Genomic DNA, 15,886 nt, shown 5'->3' with positions numbered 1-15,886 from the left:
CCCGCTCCCTCCGGACCTCTCCGTCCCCCGGGTCACCCCAATTGCCAAGGTCCTCCCGGTTCTCCCGGCCCGGCTACACGGCCCCCGGTACCTTCGGCCCCCTGGGCTCCCCGCCCCACCGGCCCTCCCGCGCCCCTTGCTCGCCCCGCTCCCCCAGCCCCAGCACGGCAGCAGACCCGGTTGAGCAGTTTATTTACAGTCGGTAACGCGGTAGAGACCCGCCTGCCCTCCGCCCCGGCAGCCCCGGCCGCGGGCAGGGCCTGGGCAGGCCGGGCAGGCGGGCTAGCGGAGCCGGAGGAGAGCGCGCAGGCGGGAGCGGGTGCAGGCAGGAATGGGGCGCAGGCAGGAGCAGGGCGAGGCCGCTGCCCCAGGGAGCAGCGGGGCTGAGACCCCCGGCAGGCACTCAGGGTCAGCCTCCCCGGGCAGACGCCAGGCTGCTCTCCAGGGACACGCACACACCGTGCTCCCCCGCACTGCCACGGGCGAGGGACAGTCCCGCCCTGCTGCTGGACATCGGGCCGGAGGAAGGGGCAGCCGAGGATGTCCAGCCCTGTGGTCTCACTGCCAGAAGCGGGTTGCAGCCCTGTTTTGACCAACCATAGCAGCTGATTATCTCCCTAATGCGGTGGTCACATCTCCGTTAAGCCCTGGCCACCGGCAGAAAAAGGGTGACATATCCTCGCCCCACCAGTCAGTCCCATGGCTCATGGAAGAGCTACTCGGGATCTGCCCGGCGAGGCTTGATGTCACGGGTCTTCATGTAAGAGAGCAGCTGCTCAGGGATCTCAGCCAGCACGTCCTTGGCCAGGCGGGCCATGCTCAGCACCTGGTTGCCCGAGTCGTCCACGTAATCCCGAAATGGCACAAACTTTGAGGGCAAAAAGTTTGCAGTCAGGTTGGAAACAACTCTATTGCTGTGGGGTTCAGCAAGGGGGACTGAGCATCTCCCACCCATGGCAGGTCTGGATTCAATGCCAGAGTTACCTGTACAATGTCCCTCTCAGCATACCGTCCCCGGGAAGACAACCGTACCTCGTCACCGTCCAGCTCCTCCATGGCTGGGGGTGACAGCTGGTGTCACCAAGCCTCGGTGGGATGAACACCGGGGATGGAAACACCAGCCCTTTGGATGTCTTTGGCATCCCAGAGGAAGGGACAATGTTTCTATCTCTCTTCCCCAGTGTCCCCAAGTCCCAACTCACCCTCAAACTCAGCTGGACCTACTCCCACAATGATGATGGACATGGGCAGGGAGGAAGCCTGTGGAGCAGAGGCAAGGTGTTAGCCAGGATTGTGTCCACATGAGGTGAACTCAGAGCAACAAGGGTGCACTCACAGTGACAATGGCTTCCTTGGTCTGCAGCATGTCAGAGATGACACCATCAGTGATGATGAGCAGGACGTGATATTGTGAGCCATCGGTCACCTGGGCAGCTATCCTATGGGGAAAAGGGATGGGGCCCCTCAAGCACCCCACTGGTGTAGGGCAGTCGACCCTGCTGTGGGACAGATGGCATTTGGGGATGGCAAAGGGGACAGCACCCCAGTGCTCACCCAGCCACCTGGTTGATGACGGGAGCAAAGTTGGTAGGACCATAGAGCTGGACGGTGCGCAGGCTCTGGAGGTAGGACTCCAGCACGCCTTCAATGCCAGCACAGCTGGGGTTCTCCACATTGTTGTTCTGGGGGATAGAGATGGGGCACTTGGTGGGGGACCACAGCTCCTGCTGTCCCCCAGGCTGTGGGACACTGGGGCAGAATGTTGCCAGGGTGCTTCCCCTCCCCGCCAAGCTGCTGTGGGCACTCCCAAGGCCAGCTCTGCCCCACAGCCAGGGGTCTGGGTTCACTCTCAGCCCTGTCCCATGGGGAGGGCGCACCAGAGGAAACTGGTGGGAGATCTTGCCGTCAGGTGGGACTTTGGCACCAAAGCCGTAGGCAGGGAAGAGCTTGTCACTGTCGTAGTCCTGGATGATTTCCCCCACTGCCTTCAGTGCCAGGGCATAGGCGCTCAGCTGGTAGGGGCTCGCGTAGTGCAGCGAGGTGGGCTGTGATGGCAACCCTGCAGCACAGTGCCCATTGCACCCGCCCCACGGCCAGCCCCACGGTGATGGGGACCCTCCCAGACACCAAGTGCACTCACCATTGGAGGCCGTGAAGTCAATGGCAACAGTGAAATTCAGCTGCGTCCTTAAGAGGGAGAGCAAGGGAGGCTGCCGGCCCCACGGCACAGGGATGCCACCTTCCAGCCCCACAGTGCCAGAGTTTCCCTGCCCAGACCCACTGCCCCGGCCCCCCTTCCCCAGCCAGCACCCCACAGCCCCTTGCCACCATTCTGCATCTACTTCCCAGCCCCACTGCCCCTTGTGACCCCCAGGCTGAACCTTCACTGTCACCACTGTCCTTGCCCCGAGACTCAGCCATGGGGGTTCTCGAGGAGCCGGGGGGCCCCCGGCCCCCCACTCACCCGCCCCGTATGTAGTCAACGAAGGTGAACTCAGACTCAACGGAGAAGGAGAGCAGTGTCACCTGTGAGCACAGGGGATCAGATCTGGAGTCCCCAGAACCTGGCACACACAGCAGGTGGAGCCACACCAGCCCCTGGAAGGCAGGAGGCCCAGGAGCTCCCCAGCCCCACTCACAGTGCCAGAATTCACATATTTCTTCTTCTTGCATTTCTTCCTGGGATTCAGCACCTGCAGGCACAGGGGTGAGTGAGTCCCAGCATGGAGTGCACCCTGCCCTCACCCTGACCCACCACCCTACCTCATACACTGTGAACTGACTCTGTGCTCGAGAGAGCTCCCGGTAGCTGGTGGCAAATTCCCCAATGAAGTCGTGGCTGCAGGAGGAACTCAGGGTCAGTATGGCCAGGCAACTGGCAGAGAGGTGCCCTGGGGAGCTTCAGCAGCACCCAGGTGCGCCTTCCCTCACCTCCCATCCCGGTCCCAGTCGTACACATCTATCTTCACTGTCCTGAAAGTAAAGGCACACAGTGGGTGAGCCACCTGCCAGGCTGGCACAGCCCCTCCAGCCCCTGGTTTGGGGACACCCAGGCCCACAGCCCAACCCGCAGTGAGCACCCTGCCCACCAACTTCCAGCAGAGCCGCCCTGCCTGCCCAGCCTGCGGCTCTGCCAGGAGCGAGCAGGAAATTTGGGTCATGGTGGGGGCTCTGGAAAGGAGGGGGATGCCTTTATGTAATTTGGGTTGCAAAAGAGAAAAAAACCCAATCGAGACCCAATTCTGGTTTGACTGCCACTGCGGGGCCAAGCCCACAAAGAGCTGCTCATACCCAGCTCTGGCCCCAGGGCTGCCCGTGTCCCTGTCCCATCCCCGTTCCTGTACCGGTCGTAGTCGCCGTTGCAGAGGGCGCGCACGGGGATGGTGAAGGGCTGCCACACCGGGTTCAGGGTGTTCTTCACCACCTCTGTCTTATGGCAGATAGTAAAGCTGGGGGGACAGGGCAGGGTTGGGCCACGCCGCCAGGTGACGCTGGCACCCTGTCTGCCCCACTGGGTCCCTGTGCTCACGTGCCATCCTCATTGCTACGATAGAAGACGAGGAAAGGATCGGATTTTCCAAAGAAGTCCTTCTTATCCAGCTTGTTGGCACACAGCTGCATTGTGACGATGTCCTGGGGACAGGGACTGTCACTGCCAGCCACCTCCTCACCCCTGGCACCAGCAGTTTCTGTACTGAGGGGCCATGCAGCCCTCTCCACACTGCAGCTGGTACACGGGTACTCACCCGGCAGTTGCTCAGTTCCTCGGCCAGCAGCAAGATAGTCCCACACCGCTTCCCTGGGACCCCCCTGGAGCCAGAGGCACACAGTCAGCTTGGTGACAAAGAGGACAGTTCAGGGACAAGAGGAGAGGTCAGGGTTGGGGTTTCTGTGCCACAGTTGGTGGTGCTTGGCAGTGTGATCAGAATCCCCAGCACAGGACATGCAGGAAGAGGTCCAGTGGAGCAGGTGGTGGAGACACAGTGTGGGACTCTCCCACCTCACCACGGTGTGACTCACGTTAAAGGTCTCTCCAGGCGTCCCCGCTGGGACCCAATCACCTCTCCCAGTGCCACAAATGCCTGCCCCAGGAAGTCCTGTGCCCCAAACAAAGCACTATGAGACCATGGAGGGCAGTTGCCCCAGTCCCCTACCACCCACACCCACCACTTTCTCTCACAATGCACCCATGGGACCTGCCACCAACTTGACTCTGGGCTACCCCAAGTTTCCTGAAGTGACACTGTGACCCAAGAGCCTCCTTGCAGCCCAGGACCCATTGTGCATCCCCAGGACTACCCCAGGTGCCTGCTCCATGTGCCTTACACTCATCCTGTGCCTCCAGGGCCAGCCCACATCCCTGGACCCATCCTGTGTCCCCCCAAACTGCCCTCCATGCCCTGACCTGTCCTGGATCCCTTGGACCACTCTAGACCCATCTTACCTCTCAAAAGCCAACCCTATGGAGTGTCCTGACCCCATCCTGCCCCACCAGACACTCCCAGGTTCAGGGTTCCCAGGGCAGAGCAGGGCTGGTGTGTGGCAGGCACCTACCTTCTGCCAGTCCCCGTGGGGCATGGAGAGATGGAGAGCAGGTTAGAGCCTGCCGAGGGGCACTTGTCCCCCCTCGACAGCACCCACACAGGGCACAGCCTCGGGGTGTCCCACCATGGCGTCACTATGTGTCCCCCTGGCACAGGCTGTGCTCACCTGCTTTAAAGCGGAGCAGCTCTTGGAGTCCACGTTGTAGCTGGTGTGGGAGAGCAGAACCCTGAGCTGGTGCCTGCAGGGATGTTCCAGCACACAACCCCGCTTCCCCACCCATGTGTGCTATTCGACACTGTATTCTTATTTATTACCGACTCGGTGCTTTGTTGTGCCCCCAGCGGGGCCGAGCCCTTCCCTGGCCACCCTACTCACACATCGAAGCGGAGGTTTTGCTTCTCCTCGAAGTAGTAGTCGAGGACGAACTTGCGGACAAAGTCGGGGTTCAGGGTGTTGTCGATCACCTCGGTGCGTCCGAACTGCAGGGAGAGGGGTGAGGGTGGCCCCCCCAGGACCCGTCCCCATCGCAGCTGCCTCGGCGCTAATCCCGGTGGGGGATTAGCGCTGCTGGCGGGGCCGGATCATTAGCGTGGACACGGGCGGCCATATGGGCCCGTTTAACCCAGCCGGGGATTAGCCAGGAGAGGGGGCCACGCTCACCTCCTTCCACTCGCTGCTCCCCGAGACCTGCACAAAGAGGACCACCACTGCGGAGAGAGGAGCAGAGCCAGGCTGCCATGCCGTGTCTGTGCCATGCCGTGCCCCCTGCCCGGCTCTGCCACCCACCTGGGTCGGACTTGGAGAAGGTGTCCATGTCCAGCAGGTTCCTGGGGGAAGAGCCAGGCGTGAGCCAACCTGAGCGCCATCCACCTGCCCAGCAACGGGTCCCCATGTCCATCCCCCTGATCACAGGTCAGCACCACGCCAGAAGGCCGTGCTGGCACCCATGGATGAGAGCATCGGCACTCCCAAGGAGACACAGTGGCTCCCTCTGCAAGGTTCGGTGGGGCAGCAGAGCGGCGAGCAGCGTCTCCAGCGCTGATGATGATTGAACATGACAGGGAACCCACTTACAGGATGAAACCTTCCCCGGTGCCGCCGGCGCCGGCTGAGTGCCCGCCGCGCCCCGGCAGCAGGAGCTTGGCTAATGGCAGGGTGCAGAAGTGAGAAGAAAGGAGACACTTGGAGCAGGGGCTCAGTGGGCATCCCCCGACACACCTACCGGCAGAGCGATTGATCGTCGTCCTGTGCGCGGTGTGACACCGGGAAGTGCCGGGGGATGCTACCGGCTCTGCTGGGATACTTCCCGCTCCCCCGGGGTGGCAGCACAGGGTGGGCTGGGGCACGGCCGGGGGCTGCGGGGCTAAGCCAGCTCCCCTGGCCCCAGCCGGAGCAGGGGCTCAGCAGCCAGTGGGCATCCCCCGACACACCTACCGGCAGAGCGATTGATCGTCGTCCTGTGCGCGGTGTGACACCGGGAAGTGCCGGGGGATGCTACCGGCTCTGCTGGGATACTTCCCGCTCCCCCGGGGTGGCAGCACAGGGTGGGCTGGGGCACGGCCGGGGGCTGCGGGGCTAAGCCAGCTCCCCTGGCCCCAGCACGCAGGGGAGGGACCCCGCCCTGGTCTGGGCTGGGTCCTCGGGCTGCGAAGCCAAAGGCTGCTCTGGGTTGTCTCCATGTGTGACCCCCGGACCCTGCCTGGAGCTGCCCGGTCCCGGGGACCCACAGTCCCTCTGTGAGGGAAGCTGGCAGCGTGGCCAGGGCTCAGCCGCGGGGAGGGCACAGCAGCCCCCGGCCCGGCCCAGAGTTTGCATAGGTGGGGGATGTGCTGGAGGTGCCCACCCTGGTCGGGGCGCTCCGTGCCACAGGACCCACGGCACGGGGACGCTACCCCCCGGCAGGACGCTGTGCCTGTCCCTGCGGGCGGGACCCCCGGCCACCGGCAGCGGTGCCTCCGACGGGCTATATTTAGCCGCCGGCAGACCGGCTCAGCTGCCACCGCTTGATCGGCGGACCCTGGCCAGAAGCTGGGGCACAGAGCAGCCCCTTTCCCGCAGCCCACATCCCGCTGCCACGTTCCCGGTCCCGTTGCCTTGCACCGAGCTCGCAGCCAGCGCCGGCACCCGCGTCCCGCCAGCATCACCCACAAGCATCGCCCCGCGAGGGGCCGTCCCGAGCCCCAGCCGCGGGTGAGGGCAGCGGGTCGCTTCTCGCAGCCGTGCCCGGTGACAGCATCCCACGGGACCCCAGGAAAGGGACGGGACGGGTAGCAGCAGGGCAGAGGGACGCTGGGCATACGCCCTGGCACCGAGAGCTGCCCGGGGAGAGAGGAGGACGCGCAGCTCACAGCGCCTCGAGCCAGGGGCTGAGCGGCGGGCACCGGGACGCAGCGAGCAGCCCGCAGCGCACCCCGGTGCGTTTCGCACCCACCCGTGTCCACGGACAAGCCGCCGCCCTCCCGCTCCCTCTCCCGGCTCACCGGCAGGACACGGTGAGCTCCACCTTGGTGCCCGGCACGCTGCCGGCCGCCGGCTCCAGCGCTCCCGGAGCCGCCATCCCCGCCCGGGCGCCGCCGATGCTCCGCGCCGCCTCCTCCCGCGCCGCCGAGGAGGCGCGCCCGGGGGCGGGCACGGCACGGGCACGGCTCGGCACAGCTCGAGCACGACGGCCCTTCCCTGCCAGCAGCGGTGGCACCAACCCGGGCACCAGGGGGTTCGGCTCCTGGCGCTCAGCTCCACCGGAACGTCCCGCCCGCAATTCCCAGTCAGGGGCACAGGGGGCTCAGCCCGAATCCCGCCCCGCCGGGGGCTTCCTCCCGGGCTCGGCTCGGTGTTATTTCGGTGCCGACGCTCGCGAAGAGTGGGCCGGGCTATTTATAGTGAGCGGCTCCCCCGCGCCGCCCCCGCAGCCCCCGCCCGCAGCCCAGAGAGGAGGCAGGAGAGGGCACAGCTCGGGTCATTTACTGCAGAGACTCGCCGAAGACCCCGCACCCCCCAGCCCCAGGCGGGGGGGCTGGTGGCGGGCGCTGGGTGCAGCAGGTGCCCGCACCAAGGAGAGGGTCCCAGGACTCTGCTGGGGGACATGCCAGCCCCAGTTTTCCAGGCAGTGGTCTGGGAACGCCGTGTTCAGAGGGTGCTGCTGCCTCTCAGTCCCACGCCCCGTGCAAACTGCTCGAGGAGGCCACCGATGGCCCCCGAGGGGCTGGGGGGCACGGCCTTTAGGCCGATGGTCCGGCTGTAGCTTGCCAGAAAGGCAGAACGCACTTCCTCCAGACGAGACTCACGGTCACTCGCTGACACCAGGCTAGGAGAGAGAAGGGGAGGTCAGTGACTGCAGCCATCGCTCTCCACATCCCAGCTCTCACTCCTGACACAGGGCTGTGGTGCTCAGCGGGCTGCCGTGGCTAAGGCACTGCAAGCCTGAAAAGGCTCTGTCCACAGAGCTGGTGGCAGCAGGTGCCACTGCCTCCTCATCCAACCCACAGAATCAGCTGCAGCTTCAGTCTCCTGCTCCCCACAGGGTTTCCTCCTTCACACACCCCACTGTCCCCCATTTCTCCCACCACTATAGTGTTCATAAGGCTGCAGTTCATAAACAAAGCGGTGCTTTGGCGAAGTGGCTGCTGACATCAGTCCCTACACCAGCTCCCTCCCCTCCTCACACAGATGAAGCCTGTCCACATGTGCTGTGCCCAGGCCATTGCTTCCAACCTATTTGCAACCATCCCTCACCTCCACCAGCCCCAGCCTCGCGTGCCTGTGCCAGCACAGACAGCTCTGTGGAAGGGGGGATGAGAAGGAGCAGACAAGGTGACAAAAGCCCCAAGGAACACTCCAGCCATAGGAATAGGAGAGCTGAGCAGCGCTTTACTTCTGCTCCCCAGCATGGCTGCTCTCGGCAAACAGGAGCAGAGTAGGGCATGACTTCCCACGGGACCCGCTCTCCTCTCCTGCTGATCCACACACCTGGTTAGGGGCAGGGGGAAAACAGCAGAAGGAAGGCAAGACTAGCTGAGGGAGCAGGGGAAAGCAAGACTGGGGCCCAGAGGCAGCTGTTCCAAGCTCTCCAGCCTCAAACGATCCTTGCTGTGGTGCCTCTGCGACATGCCAGTGGTTCCCAGAGAGATTAAGACACTCCTCAAAGGTCACTCCAAGGGCACAGTGCGAACCTTCCCCATAAAAAATTCTCTTTAATCTTCCAGCGCCTGGGCTGGCTATAAATTGGCACAGCTCATTTGAATGGAAGTGTTAACCACCCACAGCCAACAGCTTCGGTCCGGAAACAGCAGCAAGAGGATATGGTGGGAGGCCTATAAACAGCAAGCGATGCCGAGGCAGCCAACCAGGCCGCTGTTTACTGTGTCTGATAATAAAGAGAAGCCAGAGGGCAAAAAAAGGCAACAACATATCTAAACACATTAGCGATGCTTTTTGGCAACCTAATTAGGACGTGGAACTCACAAACCTGCTAGCATTTAAAATTAACTCCGTGAAGGCAGGACTTACTTGCACCCGAGTACAGCGAGCTCAGATGTCACGCGCAGAGGTAAGCGAGGGCGTGCAGCAGTTGGGTCCCGTGTCTTGTGGCTCTCACACCTCTTTACAAGGCAGATTTTGTATTTGGGTTTTTCGGTTTGTTTCGTGGAGTGAGACACTCCAAGGCACAGGGTCAAGCAGCCAGCCACTGCTCCACACCAAGCCCTGCAGACTGGCTGCAGCATTTCACCCCGAACTGCTCACCGCGGAGGCAGGTCGTGCTTCCTTGCCAAATCCAGGGCACTCTGCCCCGCTACACTTCCTACAGCCTGCCCGCTCGCCTGCAGCTTGGGGTGCGGGATGAGAGGAGGCTGTCAAAGCCCCAGCTCCAAGTAAGCCCTGACAAGCCCCACACAAGCACAAGAAGTAGGCTGTGAAAAGCATACCTTCATCGAGCTGCTGCCAGTGAAGATGCAAAGTGGGAACTTAAATGGAATTAAAAGAAAAAAAATCATACTGTGTCGGGCTGCAAAAACTGGGATAAAACCACAATGGAGTCCTGAACAAACAAGGCTGATGGAGAACAGAGAGAGGGTAGAGGCTCTGGGTTAAGCTCATCACAACACCGCTGGGAACTCTGCATCCTTTCAAGGCAGTGCCTGATCCCAGCACCTTCAGTTGAGCAGTCCCCAGCCCTCAAGCAACCCACAGCTTTAGTGAATAGCTGAACAGGGCAGAGCACCCACAGTAGAAGCACCACCACTGTTCTCCTGCTTTTGAATCCACTGCCCCAAGCAGTCACTCTCCAAACTGCTTAAGCCTAAGGCCTATCAACTTTGATTCATGTTTCTATACTGAATTCCCTATTCTGACATTAGATCCAGCTCCAAGGGCAGCAACAACTTGCTGGTGATCAGCAGTGACCAAGCACAGCCAGGCTCAGGACACAGTAAAGCAGTCACTATTCAGATGCCCATCCTTCAGTCCCTTCTTCCCTTGCCCATCTCCAAACTACTGCAGGAGCAGCTCAGCGTGTCCTCGGGAAAGGAGAAGAACAAATCCTGGCCAGGCCATGTCCAACACCTCTTGCAATGTTTTAATCTGTCAATTCATGGATCTTGTAGCTTCACTGTAATTTGAAGGCAGCTGCTCTGCTCTGTTCAGCAGCACAGCACGCAGCCACACGAGACACAGAGCCAGGGCAGGCAGCCTGTCTCACAGGACACATGGGTTTTCATGTTGCTTGCCCTCTGCCTCCAAAGCACGTACTCAGATCTCAGTAAGGGAGTGAGCATCTGGCAGCACAGCTCTAGCATTGCTTGCTAGCAGCAGCCCCTGATCTGCCATTTCAGTTTCTTGATGAAGAGTTTGCAGCCTGAAGGCACAAACCAAAGCTCTCCTCTAACAGCAATTAAAGCGCATCTCCAGTCTTTCAAGCTTCCAGAGGTGGATTTCTATTTGGGGAGGAACATTTGCCTCCCAGCCATTTCACATGGCAGGATGTGGCAGGACACACGGTCTCTGTGGCTCTGCACTGGCCAGGCACAGCACCTGCAAATGATGCTGCACAAGCCCAGACAAAATTTGGGTTACAGAAGGAAAGTCCTTCTCTTACTCCAGCAAGGATCTGACCCCAGTGGGGAGATGTAGGTGAGCAAAATCGAAAAGCAAGAAATCTGGGTTACCTGTCCTGACAAACATGAATCCTCAACTGCACTCAATTATGCCCAAATTCAGCATCTTTGAGGAAGAGAGAAAAACCTCTTCTTCCTACAGAAAGCAAAGAGCTCCCCCATCATTAGGCAGAGAAAGTGCCGTTTTCTTTCCGTGTTCAGCATAAGCAAAGAGTGCTCAGGGACTGAGTTTGTGGATAGAAAACATCGAGGCAGAGACGGTGGAACAGTTTGTTATGGGCTCCCAGGCTTCTCTGAGAGTGCCAGAGTGATAAAGTTGCAGTGCTCACAGGCAGCCAAGAGACCCAAGGAGAGATCCTGCATTCAAGACACTTACAGGCAAGTGTTAGAGAACTCATCCGGGAAGCTGCAAGGGAGAGAGGCGTCCGCGTTCAGGATTGCCTGCTCCCGAATACTGCCACACCCTGTCACCATCTGCCAGCTGCCAAAGTCTGTGGAAACGGAAGATCCGGGCAGGGAATGGTCGGCCGATCTGGGGCAGAGAGAGAGGGAGATGGCAGGATCAGTCAGATCATCCAGCCACAAGTTTTCACTCTGCTGCTGCTGCCAGGGACCTGCGGGCGGGCGGCCAGCGGCGCCTGTGCCAGCACTGTTGACACGCAGGGACCAGGGCACAACATGCAGCTCGAGCTGGGCCCCAGACCAAGCCTTTCCTTTGAAAGTGAAGGGAGAGCCAAGCTGGCTGGGGCCAACAAAGCAGCAGGAGCACACCAGGAGCTGGACAGGAGAGAGCCAGCATGAAGCAGATGGCCATGCAGAACTGAGAAACCCATTAGCGAGATGGAACAGCACATCCTGCCCTGAGTCCTTCACAGATGTGAAAGCTGTGCTGTACAAGGGACATTCCCCTGTTGCTTGTTGTAGCTGTTAGCATATCCTAGGGCAGCAGGGCAAATCAAGGTTTTGACTTGGTTAGTGTTGGGAAAGACTTACAGATCGTTGTCCTGGCAGCAGTTAGAAAGCAGATCACTCCTGAGCCATTACCACCAGATCTGAACAGAGCCAGGGCTTAAAGTGTACCCAGGACACCTACCACCCCCAGCACATCTCTTCACTTCTGTATTAAACAAAGGGCTGTGCCAGAAAGCAGGTGACAAAACATCTTCAGGATAGGCTAAATAGCCAAGGAAGGATAATTATTTGATGCAGGCAATCTCCCACCAGGAAAGAAAGAAGCATGAAACAGGGCAAGTAAATCTGAGGAGTCCCTCCAAAATCTCAGAGAAGAGGGCACAATCACTTGAGAAAAACCCAGAGCTCTTGGCTTCCAAGGGAGCAAGCAATTATTAAGCCTTGCTGCACAGCAGAGTGTACATAGCTGGAAGCACAGCCTGTGGCAGAGCTGCTCAATTACACACTACCAAGATCTTCTGGATAATTTATCTGAGTTCTGCTGGGCAGAGAGCAGTGCTCCAGCTCTGCTGGGCCAGGTACTTGCACGCTGTCTTCATGGCTAAGAATAGCAGTGGCGCACTGCAGCTGCTCCCCAAGGGACCAAGAGAACAGCCACAAAGACAGGCTCTCCCACAGCAAGAAGGACCTGAGCTAGACTGGAAAGCAAGAGTGGGAAGAGATGCACAGCAGGAAACCTATTTGCAATCTCGATCTAATTCCAGGCCTGCCATTTAATTAGTCTGATCAATAAAGCTAAGTTTGAGCAGTGTGAGATGTCCTGAGCTGGCTGTACAAGCACAGAAAAGGAGCTGCACAATTCCCTGCATATCAGCTTCCCATCATGGCTGCAAGTTTGGGGGTAATAGCCCTGTCTGGCAGCTCAGCTCTGAAAGGACAGGACAGCAGAAATCAGGGAGAGCAGAGCTTCACCTGTCTCACACAGATCTTGTTCTCTGGCTGCTCAATGAACTGAGGAGTGAGGGTCAGAGTATTGGGAGATATTGCAAAATGGTGCTTTTCCTGGGGTACATAATGCCCAATTAAGAATGGGGGCACTTTACTGAAAGCAAAAGCAAAGCATATACTGCTAGAAACACCTTCAGGAGATCAGACAGGGATAACCTTCCCTGGAAAGCAAGGATTTGTAAGGGAAGGGGAGCTGCTGTTCAGTGACATCTACTTCTCTCCATGCCTTTGAAAGATAAAGTGGAGGAAGTCAGTGTGAAGGAGAGCTGGCAGAGTGTTTGGGCCCACAGCACTGTGCCATGATGGAATCACAGTGGGAACAGTGCAGGATGCCAGTGAGAAGCATGGAGAAATGCTGCTTCAGTGCAGAGTGAAGAGGAAGATGTCACCTCCTTGAGAGCACAGCCAGACAGGAAAAACAGGAGTGTCGCACATGGTGACACAAAATTGATCTTAAGGAGTAAAGAGATCTGTAGGCAATAGGCTTGGGCTGAAAGTAGGCAGAGACAGGATTCTGCCAGAAAAAGTAATGAGCTGCTGAACAGAGGACAGGTTTGTGGCCAGATAGAAACGAAGGCTTTGGAGAGGGCAAGCATGAATGGCAGAGGAGGGCCTGGACTACAGCAGGATCTCCAGAGAGAACAGAGTTCTCCAGCTCTTGGAAAAGGACAGTAGTATCTGGAACCCCCTCAGGAAACTCTGCCCACATAGCAAGCCATGATCCAGGACACCAGGGACAGCAAAAATATCCCTCTGCCCAATATCATCAACCACACCAGTCAGATAAAGAAGGTGAACAGAAAATTGTTTTTTGCTTTGGGTGTGTGGCCCCAGCTTCCAGCTGTTGGTCACCTTCCATGGTTGTCAGCTAAGCTTAAACTGATTTTACACCACCTCTTAGAGGTGGATCAAGTAATCTTTTGAATTCTGGAATGGACAGGCTGATAAAAGCACAGTGTATCTCCTGCAACACTGACTTGGTGACTCTCTAGTCCTCCAGCCCTTCCTGGGGTCCCCAGTCCTGTCAAGCAGCTGTGCAAACTTAGTAAGGTTTCATATAAAGCAACAACACTGGGGTCTAAGAGTTCAAGGCAGTCAATTCTGTGTCTTGCCTCCAGACAGCAGAACAAACACTTGTCGATTCATTGAATAAACTGATTGACTCTGCAATGAGTCTAAATAATTTCTTTCCTGGCTCAGAGATCTGAGCCTGACCAGCAGAGGTAAGATATTGGGGCAGACCTTCCCCTCCATCCCCAAAGCCTTCTCAAGGGAGGCTCCTGGGAAATGTCACAATCAATAAGCATCTTGAACAACCTCAAGAGACAGCAGGGACTAAGCTTGGGAAGACACAGCATGGGAAATTCTGTGTTCCCACTGCAATGGCAGCAGAGCTTCTTAAAAGTTGAGCCTGTCTTGAGACCAAGACTAGATGTCTGGGGTAACTGCACCCCAATGCAATCCAGTCAGTGCTAGAGGTGAAAGTGTTCCTGTAATTTCTACCCTGAATATTTCTTGTAAGATCTTACTGCAGAGCCCCAAAAGAGCTTCAGTGAGGCCCTTGGAACAAGCTGGAACTGCCAGGACACCAGAACCAGTTCCCAAGTCTTTAAGAACAGCACGCCTGCAATACATGACAGCCATGCCAGAGGCTGGCTAGGAGTGAGGGCAGCACAGAGTCTTGGGAAGCAGCCGGACAACAACAGCAGAGCTGACATGGTTAGAGGAGATGAGATAGAGCCAGTCTCCAAGTTGCTGTCTCTGCCACAGACATCTAATGGCAGACAGAAAAAGAATCAAAGTGAGCTTCACACACCCACCTCTTCAGGTCCACGAGTGGGAAGAAACTCCCTCAAAAGTGCAAGATTAACTAAATTAGATTAGCAAAACAGAGATGAGCTGCAAGCTGTTCCTTCACACAAGGAGGGACCTCTTGCAGGCCATAAACTGGCAGCTCCTAACCTGGAATGGTTCCTTTTAATTAGGTCAGTGCTTTCCATGCAACATGCTGCACAAGACAGTATTTCAGAGCACATGGACTCTCACTTGCCTGCCAGAGAAGAGTCAATACTGGAGGCAGAGCAACAGTCAGGGATCCTTCCCTTTCCTAATACGTAACTGAGATGAGTGCCAAGTGCCAACAGCTAGGCTCCATCCTGCCCTGTGCTGCTCCTGCTCACCTGACATATTTCCACACACCTAGGACTATTTGGGAAGCAGCTCATTTGCCAGCATATGCTCTTGCCTCAAACTGAAGCATTAAGTAGGTTCTGCATGTACAGGCAGACTGTAGCAACCTGCAGTAAAGGGCAACCCTTCCCACCTTTGCGTGGGAAATATTGGCAAGGAGTATGGCACCCTGCCAAGCACTGCAAATCCTGGCTGAATCCCAGACAGTTATCTACAGGCTGGGATAGTGCCCGAGCAGCCTGTTCTCTGTGAGCACCATTTCTGATTGCAGCACACAGTCATGTGCCAGCCAGCAAGCCCATTTTGTGGCATGGTCACGCAGTAATTCCAGAAAACATTCCTGTAAACAATTCCTCTCCTGCTGTGGTCACTGCCCCAAGCTGTCACATTGCATACACACCTTCTGAGTGAGGTGGCTGTAAGGAGCAAGACACACAGTGCACACACAGTCTTCTCACTACCAACAAAACACCCAAAGCCAAGGGGCAGCAGCTTCTCTGTCCCACTCTGCTATCACTGTGCTCCCTCCAGACCCACAGTTCAGCCATCTGCAGCCCTTAAGTAAGGGAATTCTCTGTGACTGCTGGTCAAAGCAGATCCTCTGCAATTTAACTCCTCCAGATCTCGACTCTTTAGATCATAGTACTTTGGGTTTTGTTTAATTGACTTAGCAAAAGCACATTCAACCAAAGATTATCCAGCTGCTAATCCACATTAGTGCTATGTAGATACATGCTAAATCCCTGACACAGATACAGAATTTTTCTGCAGTGTCATGGGATGCTTAGACTGCTGGTGTCAAATGCAAATACAGGGAAAGGTTTGCAAACTGCAACCCCACTGCATGCAGGGGGTTCAATCTGAGGCACACTGACTGCCATACTCAGCTCAGCTGTCTGTAGAACAAGCAGCACCTTGTCCTACTCTGCAAATAGTCTATGCAATATCTTCCTCTGTGTTTGTCTTCTGCAGATGTGATCTTACCATCATGTTGAAATAAGCTAGAAAGACTGAGAGGAATTGCCTTTGTACTGCTTTGTCTAACAAGAACCATCCTGGAATTTACCCAGGACCTCTGGATCAGAGCAAGATTCACAAGATGGGCTGGTAATGTGACAGCA

At 57.5% G+C, this 15,886-nt stretch overlaps 2 protein-coding genes across 9 annotated transcripts in view; both read right to left on the bottom strand.

Annotated features, from left to right (window-relative positions):
- Positions 1-175: 175 nt before the first annotated feature.
- CPNE9 (copine family member 9) lies at positions 176-7,355 on the bottom strand. Of its 8 annotated transcripts, XM_039733960.1 has the most exons (21): positions 7,026-7,355; positions 5,332-5,372; positions 5,206-5,252; positions 4,921-5,024; positions 4,711-4,750; positions 4,555-4,557; positions 4,021-4,097; positions 3,747-3,810; positions 3,530-3,633; positions 3,345-3,449; positions 2,932-2,973; positions 2,764-2,839; positions 2,640-2,693; positions 2,465-2,526; positions 2,141-2,187; positions 1,878-2,059; positions 1,555-1,682; positions 1,337-1,439; positions 1,203-1,260; positions 985-1,058; positions 176-868 (listed from the first exon to the last, which is right to left on the bottom strand). In XM_039733960.1, the coding sequence occupies exons 1-21, from the start codon at positions 7,100-7,102 to the stop codon at positions 716-718; spliced, it is 1,641 nt and encodes a 546-aa protein (XP_039589894.1). In that variant the 5' UTR covers positions 7,103-7,355; the 3' UTR covers positions 176-715. The 8 variants fall into 8 exon arrangements, 7 of the variants coding, with proteins under 7 accessions (XP_039589894.1, XP_039589893.1, XP_039589891.1 ...); XM_039733959.1 differs by having other exon boundaries at positions 1,878-2,187; XM_039733957.1 differs by having other exon boundaries at positions 1,555-2,059.
- Positions 7,356-7,488: 133 nt separating this feature from the next.
- The window catches only part of MTMR14 (myotubularin related protein 14), a 31,280-nt gene continuing 22,882 nt past the window's right edge, over positions 7,489-15,886 (bottom strand). The window contains exons 18-19 of the mRNA XM_039733964.1: positions 11,032-11,187; positions 7,489-7,849 (exon numbers count right to left, since the gene is read on the bottom strand). Coding sequence (XP_039589898.1) covers positions 7,672-7,849; positions 11,032-11,187 — 334 coding nt within the window. The 3' untranslated portion in view covers positions 7,489-7,671. The remainder of the gene's footprint in view (positions 7,850-11,031; positions 11,188-15,886) is intronic.

The sequence above is a fragment of the Passer montanus genome, unplaced genomic scaffold, assembly GCF_014805655.1.
Source record: "Passer montanus isolate IOZ18808 unplaced genomic scaffold, ASM1480565v1 scaffold9, whole genome shotgun sequence".
NCBI lineage: Eukaryota > Metazoa > Chordata > Aves > Passeriformes > Passeridae > Passer > Passer montanus.
The sequence above is the reverse complement of the archived record's forward strand: the minus strand, read 5'-3'. Positions and strand labels throughout refer to the sequence as shown.